Source organism: Nerophis ophidion, linkage group LG24 (genome assembly GCF_033978795.1).
Source record: "Nerophis ophidion isolate RoL-2023_Sa linkage group LG24, RoL_Noph_v1.0, whole genome shotgun sequence".
Lineage (NCBI taxonomy): Eukaryota > Metazoa > Chordata > Actinopteri > Syngnathiformes > Syngnathidae > Nerophis > Nerophis ophidion.
Window position 1 is genome coordinate 39,118,650 of NC_084634.1, and position 7,354 is coordinate 39,126,003.

The 7,354-nt window shown below is 41.8% G+C and overlaps 1 protein-coding gene across 1 annotated transcript in view; it reads left to right on the top strand.

Annotated features, from left to right (window-relative positions):
- The window catches only part of lpgat1 (lysophosphatidylglycerol acyltransferase 1), a 106,574-nt gene that overhangs the window by 98,041 nt on the left and 1,179 nt on the right, over positions 1-7,354 (top strand). The window contains exon 8 of the mRNA XM_061886773.1: positions 2,303-2,475. Coding sequence (XP_061742757.1) covers positions 2,303-2,454 — 152 coding nt within the window. The 3' untranslated portion in view covers positions 2,455-2,475. The remainder of the gene's footprint in view (positions 1-2,302; positions 2,476-7,354) is intronic.

Genomic DNA, 7,354 nt, shown 5'->3' on the forward strand with positions numbered 1-7,354 from the left:
ATGGGTAAATGTGGAAGTAGTGTCAAAGCGCTTTGAGTACCTTGAAGGTAGAAAAGCGCTATACAAATACAACCCATTTATTTATTTATTTAAATTATAGGTATCGGTTTCAAAGAGTAAAATGTATGACTTTTTAAAACGTGGCTGTACAGAGTAGTACACGGACGTAGGGAAGCGCCACACTGTGAACCCACACCTAGGTTCCATTCTAGAGGCTAATCTTTCCTGTGATAAAATGGCAACCAAGGTAATCAAAAAGGTCAACCAAAGAACGAGATTCCTCTACAGAAAATACTCTCTGGTCAACAAAAGCACCTTGAAGATTCTAGCGGGAACTCTCATTCAACCCTTTTTCGATTACTTCTTACCATTAATGCGACTCCTTGAACAGGTGCGGTAGAAAATGCATGAGAATGTTTTATATTTTGAACGTTACTTTTTAACACTGTGATTACCAGCGGAATTATTCATTACTTATCGTGTTAAGCAATGTCTGCTAAGATTTATTGGAGAGCCAGATGCAGTCATCAAAAGAGCCACATCTGGCTCGAGAGCCATAGGTTCCCTACCCCTGTTGTAAGACGTTACAGGTCAACACGTTTCTCCTCAAATTGAGCAAAATTAGACTTAGACTTCCTTTTTATTGTCATTCAAATTTGAAATTTACAGTACAAATAAGAATGAAATTTCGTTGCATTAGCTCTTGGTAGTGCAGGATTAAAAAAAAGCAGTAAGGTGCAGATAAATGGATTACTGTACAGATAAATATATTGCACTTTTGCATATGCATCCAGGTTTATGGATGTATGTTATATTGTCTTTTTATTCCAGCGACTTAATCCATTTTGAGGGGAGTTGAGGGGATAATTTAATTATGATGCGTTCAAGAGTCTTACGGCCTGAGGGAAGAAGCTGTTACAGAACCCGGAGGTTCTGCTTCGGAGGCTGCGGAACATCTTCCTAGAGTCCAGCAGTGAAAACAGTCCTTGGTGGGGGTAGGAGGTGTCTTTGCAGATTTTCTGAGCCCTGGTCAGGCAGCGGCTTTTTGCAGTCTCCTCTATAGGAGGAAGAGGAGTCCTGATAATCTTTTCCGCCGTCCTCACCACTCTCTGGAGACACTTCCAGTCTGAGGCACTGCAGGCTCCATTACAGACAGAGAAGCTGTTGGTCAGCAGGCTCTCTATAGTGCAGGGGTCGGGAACCTTTTTGGCTGAGAGAGCCAAGAAGCCAAATATTTTAAAATGTATTTCTGTAAGAGCCATATAATATTTTTTGTAATAACATTGTTATTCTGAAGCTAACTGTGGAGGGGGGTGTGGCCTGCGGGCCTGCATCGAAGCGGGGTGTTGCCAGGCTCGGCCTCGAAATCAGCGACAGGTGCGTAGATGGCCCACCTGGGCCTTGTTATCTAATCACCTGCCGCTCGGTAATAACCAGCAGCCAGGAGGAGAGACGGGGTTGGAGCTGGAGCCAAAGCACAAGCGAGGACGAAAGAGAAAAAGACAATTGATGGAAAGCAACTGAGAGACTCATTGAAAAATAAAACAATATTGTAACCCTGAAACAGGCTCTCATGTTGGTGCTTGGTGGTCTGAAGAACCCCCAGGAGGGCAAGCCCCACACTAACCAATAGTAAATAAATAACTTCCTACCATTAACGCAACTTCTTAAACAGGTGCGGTAGACAACGGATGGATGGATTAAAAATGCATGAGAATGTTTTATATTTTGAACATTATTTTTAACACTGTGATTACAAGTGGAATTATTCATTACTTATCGTGTTAAGCAATCTCAGCTCAGTTTATCCGAGAGCCAGACGCAGTCCTCAAAAGAGCCACAACTGGCTCTAGAGCCATAGGTACCCTACCCCTGCTATAGTGCCTCTGTAGAATGTGGTGAGAATGGAGAGAGGGAGCTGTGTTCTTTTCATCTGACGCAAAAAGTGCATGCGCTGCTGAGCTCTTTTTACAAGAGCTCCGGTGTGTAGAGACCAGGCTATATTGTCAATAATGTAATTCTGTCTCTGTTTAATTCCTTGCTTCTTGTCTCGTTTAATAGACGTCATCAGTGTTTGAACCTGACAATGTGTTGACTCATAGTTGCGAGGCCTTCAGTGACAATCTATAATGTAAATAAAGAAAACACATTGAATGAGAAGGTGTGTCTAGCTTAACTGCTATTGTGTGCTTAGCTGTTGTGTAGCTGCAAGCTCCTACAACCTGCCATGTGCAGTGTGTGTGAAACAATATACTCCGCCAGCTTTGTGGACTCACCCGCTCGCCCTTCCTCTCCTCAACAGGTGCGTTCCCACCCCAGGACGGAGAGAGGCGGGCGGCCTCCCGGCAAATGACCCTCGACCCCGTGTGGCTGTGCGTGGTCCAGTCCTTGGCGTTCGTCTCCGGCCTGGTGTGGTACAGCGCCCTGCAGCACCTCTACTGCTGCCTGTTTTGAGAACGCCGGCGAGGCGAGCAGGTAGCGCCTGGGGGGGAAGAGATGGCCCCTCCCCCTTTCCGTGGATGAATGTACAATAACGGCGAGACTAAAACCCTGTGGGGTTCGGCGGGGTTGGGGAGGGGGGCCACATTTATGAATTACAGCCCTCACACATCACAGCTGTCATGTTGATGTTTACACATACACACGGTCATACTTTTGAAGTCAAAGACTCCAGGCTCAGGACTTCCTTCCGCCGTAGTTCCATCAAGTGTGTGTCTGGCTACGGTGAGAGTCGTCCGGTTCTTTCCAGGCGGACCAAGCGGATGCCGTGCCGCACCCCGACCCCCCCTCCCTGGCCCACTTTGCACCAAACTGCGCCCGATCCCCAGGATGTAGTCCTGAACGGTAGCTGCCTAGATTCTATGATTTCTCCACCACCACAGCCAGCCAGCACATTTTCTTTGTTGTTCTTTTGTTTTGGTGGCGATGATGTTTACAGCTCAACGGCATCCAACCGGACGGCACGAAGGAGATGAGGCGCGCCTGAGAGGCTTTTTTCCCCATCCCCGCCCTGCATAGTTTCACACTCATTTGAGCCATATATGTTCCCAGCAAACATACCGTATTTTTCCGATTATAAGTCGCAGGTTTTTTTTCATAGTTTGGCCGAGGGGTGCGACTTATACTCTGTGTGCAATTATTAACACCTTACCGTAAAACAGGGGTCACCAACCTTTTTGAAACCAAGAGCTACTTTTTGGGTACTGATTAATGCGAAGGGCTACCAGTTTGATACACACTTAAATAAATTGCCAGAAATAGCCAATTTTCTCAATTTACCTTTAATAATTAAATATATATATATATATATATATATTTATGTTTAAAAAAATGGGTATTTCTGTCTGTCATTCCGTCGTACATTTTTTTTCCCTTTTACGGAAGGTTTTTTGTAGACAATAAATGATGAAAAAAACACTTAATTGAACGGTATAAAAGAGGAGAAAACAGGAAAAAAAATGAAAATTAAATTTTGAAACATAGTTTATCTTCAATTTCGACTCTTTGAAATTCAAAATTCGACTGAAAAAAAGAAGAGAAAAACTAGCTAATTTGAATCTTTTTGAAAAAAAAAAAAAATTTATAGAACATCATTAGTATTTTTTCCTGATTAAGATTAATTATAGAATTTTAGCGACATTTTTTAAATAAGTTAAAATCCAATCTGCATTTTGTTAGAATATATAACAAATTGGACCAAGCTATATTTCTGACAAAGACAAATCATTTTTTTCTTCTAGATATTCCAGAACAAAAATTTTAAAAGAAATTCAAAAGACTTTGAAATAAGATTTAAATTTGATTCTACAGATTTTCTAGATTTACCAGAATATTTTTTTTTAATTTTAATCATAAGTTTGAAGAAATATTTCACAAATATTCTTTGTCGAAAAAACAGGAGATTAAATGAAGAATTAAATTAAAATCCCTTTATTATTCTTTACAATAAAAAAATGTATTTACTTGAACATTGATTTAAATTGTCAGGAAAGAAGAGGAAATAATTTAAAAGGTAAAAAGGTATATATGTTTAAAAATCCTAAAATAATTTTTAAGGTTGTATTATTTTCTCTAAAATTGTCTTTCTGAAAGTTATAAGAAGCAAAGTAAAAAAAAAAGAAAAAGGAATTTATTTAAACAAGTGAAGACCAAGTCTTTAAAATATTTTCTTGGATTTTCAAATTCTATTTGAGTTTTGTCTCTCTTAGAATTAAAAATGTCGAGCAAAGCGAGACCAGCTTGCTAGTAAATAAATACAATTTAAAAGATAGAGGCAGCTCACTGGTAAGTGCTGCTATTTGAGTTATTTTTAGAACAGGCCAGCGGGCGACTCATCTGGTCCTTACGGGCGACCGTGTTGGTGACCCCTGCCTTAAAACATCAAGTAATATTATTTATCTCATTCACAAAAGAGACTAGGCGTATATCAGCAATCGTCTCACACACACACACACACGTCAACCAATAAAAATTTGGCGTGGGCGGGTCATGGCAGAAGTGCATTGTGGGAAAAAAATATGCAACCTGCTACTACTTCCGTCATACTTGCCAACCCCCCCCCCCCCCCCCCCCCCCCATTTTCCCAGAGACTCCCGAATTTCAGTGCCCCTCCCAAAATCTCCCGAAATCCACCCGGACAACATTATTGGTCCTAATTAGTGTCCTAATTCTTTTTTTTTTAGTTAAAGTTAAAGTACCAATGATTGTCACACACACACTAAGTGTGGTGAAATTTGTCCTCTGCATCGGACCCTTGATCACCCCCTGGGAGGTGAGGGGAGCAGTGGGCAGCAGCGGTGATTTAAGCCCCAATTCCAACCCTTGATGCTGAGCGCCAAGCAGGGAGGTAATGGCTCCCTTTTTTTTTTTATAGTCTTTGGTATGACTCGGCCGAGGTTTGAACACACAACCTAACCATCTCAGGGCAGACACTCAAACCACTAGGCCACTGAGTAGGTGTAAATTCCAGATTCCGTTATATGTTACGCTCTTCTGACACCACCAGATGGCAGTATTAGTGTCCGCATAATTGGCCATAAGACCCCAGTTCAGTAGTGTACACCATATTAGAAAAAAGAGCTAAAAGGTGCTGTCCACGCATGTGGCCACTAAGCCTTTGGAGGTTTAAACTAAACATAAACAAAAGGCGAGAAGAAAAGGCATAGAAGTTTAGGGAAGGCTATGCAGAACGAGACTAAAACTGAACTGGATGCAAAGTAAACAAAAACAGAATGCTGGACGACAGCAAAGACTTACAGCGTGTGGAGCAGACGCATACTTGCCAACCCTCCCGATTTCCCCGGGAGACTCCCGAATTTCAGTGCCCCTCCTGAAAATCTCCCGGAGCAACCTTTCTCCTGATTTCCACCCGGACAACAATATTGAGGACGTGCCTTTAGCGTCCTCTCTCACCTGAAAAGGAGACTATTATATATGTCTCTGTTATCCATAGCTTTATCTACAAGCCATAAAGTAGGCAGGCAGGGAGCTATTTCTCAGCGTGTGTTTCCTCCAGCCGGCGCGTTAATACACTGACACACAACATCCAAATTCCCACCATGCATCGCTTCAAAACTACGGCAAGTAGTAATGTCCAAAAAACCTTAACAGAGACGAAGCAGAAGAAGGAAGAAGAGACATGGCGACGACGAGTAAGAAGAAAAAGTAAGCTTGCAACTTCCAAAAAGATTGGAAAAAAAATAATTTCAGTTCATCCAGGACAGCTCGAAGGGGAAGGGGTATGCTAGGATGAGATGGAAAGATTCCAGACTCTGGTGCATTTGATGAAGGCACTTTAGTGCGTGCCAAACAGTAATACATCATCAGAGAGAGTGTTGAGCATGGTGAGAAAGATAGTGACAGAGAATAGAACGAGGATGGATAATTCAACCCTAAACTCACTCCTTTACTGCAAATTAAATGTCACAGATGCTGCCCATACCTATGCTCCTTCAAAGGCTGTGTTACTGGCTGTAGAAGCATTGCACTTTCAATATATATATATATATATATATATATTGCACTTTCAATATATATATATATATATATATATACACTAGAATTTTTGTGAATTCTAGCTCTAAATATACTCCTCCCACTTCAACCCTCCTGAATTTGAACTTATGATCATTATAAAACATGACTGCACATCGTACTTTCCAACCCTCCCGGATTTTCTGGGAGACTCCCGAAATTCAGCGCCTCTACCGATAATCTCCCGAAATTTAGGCGGAGCTGGAGGGGGCGTGGCCTGAGTGAGATCAGCCTGTTTTCACTTCCACTTTCCCACAATATAAACAGCGTGCCTGCCCAATGACGTTATAACTGTGGAATGATCGAGGGCGAGTTCTTGCTTTCTTATGTGGGTTTATCGTTAGGCAGTTTCATTAACGTCCTCCCAGCGCGGCAACAACACACGACAGCAGCAGTCACGTTTTCGTCCGTCTGCTGTAAACCGCAATGTTGTGACACTCTTAAACAGGACAATACTGCCATCGAGATCCGGTGGCCATGTACTGCTTGCCTGTGTATCAGCTGGGGACATCTGTCCGCTGTTGATCCGCCTCCGCTTGGGATGGTTTCCTGCTGGCTCCGCTGTGAACGGGATTCTCGCTGCTGTGTTGGATCCGCTTTGGACTGGACTCTCGCGACTGTGTTGGATCCAATATGGATTTAATTTCACAGTATCATGTTAGACCCGCTCGACATCCATTGCTTTCGTCCTCTCCAAGGTTCTCATAGTCATCATTGTCACCGACGTCCCACTGGGTGTGAGTTTTCCTTGCCCTTATGTGGGCCTACCGAGGATGTGGTAGGGGTTCGTACAGCCCTTTGAGACACTAGTGATTTAGGGCTATTTAAGTAAACATTGATTGATTGATTGATCTACTGTACATGCATCTGGTTAGAAAAATAGTGACAGAAAATAGAACAAGGATGGACAATTCAACCCTTAACTCAACAATGAGTAGATGTGTGTGTGTATATTTGTAAATAAATGAACACTGAAATTCAAGTATTTATATATATATATGTCTTGATTGGATTATCCAGAGAATAGTGCTCGATACCGTGGTAGAGCGCAATATGTAGGTAGGGAAAAAATCACAAGACTACTTCATCTCTACAGAACTGTTTCATGAGGGGTTCCCTCAATCATCAGGAGATTTTAAAAACTCCTGATGATTGAGGGAACCCCTCATGAAACAGTTCTGTAGAGATGAAGTAGTCTTGTAATTTTTTCCCACACCTACATATATATATATATATATATATATATATATTGAACTAGAATTCACTGAAAGTCAAGTATTTCTTATATATATATAATGAAATACTATACTCTTAACCAAAA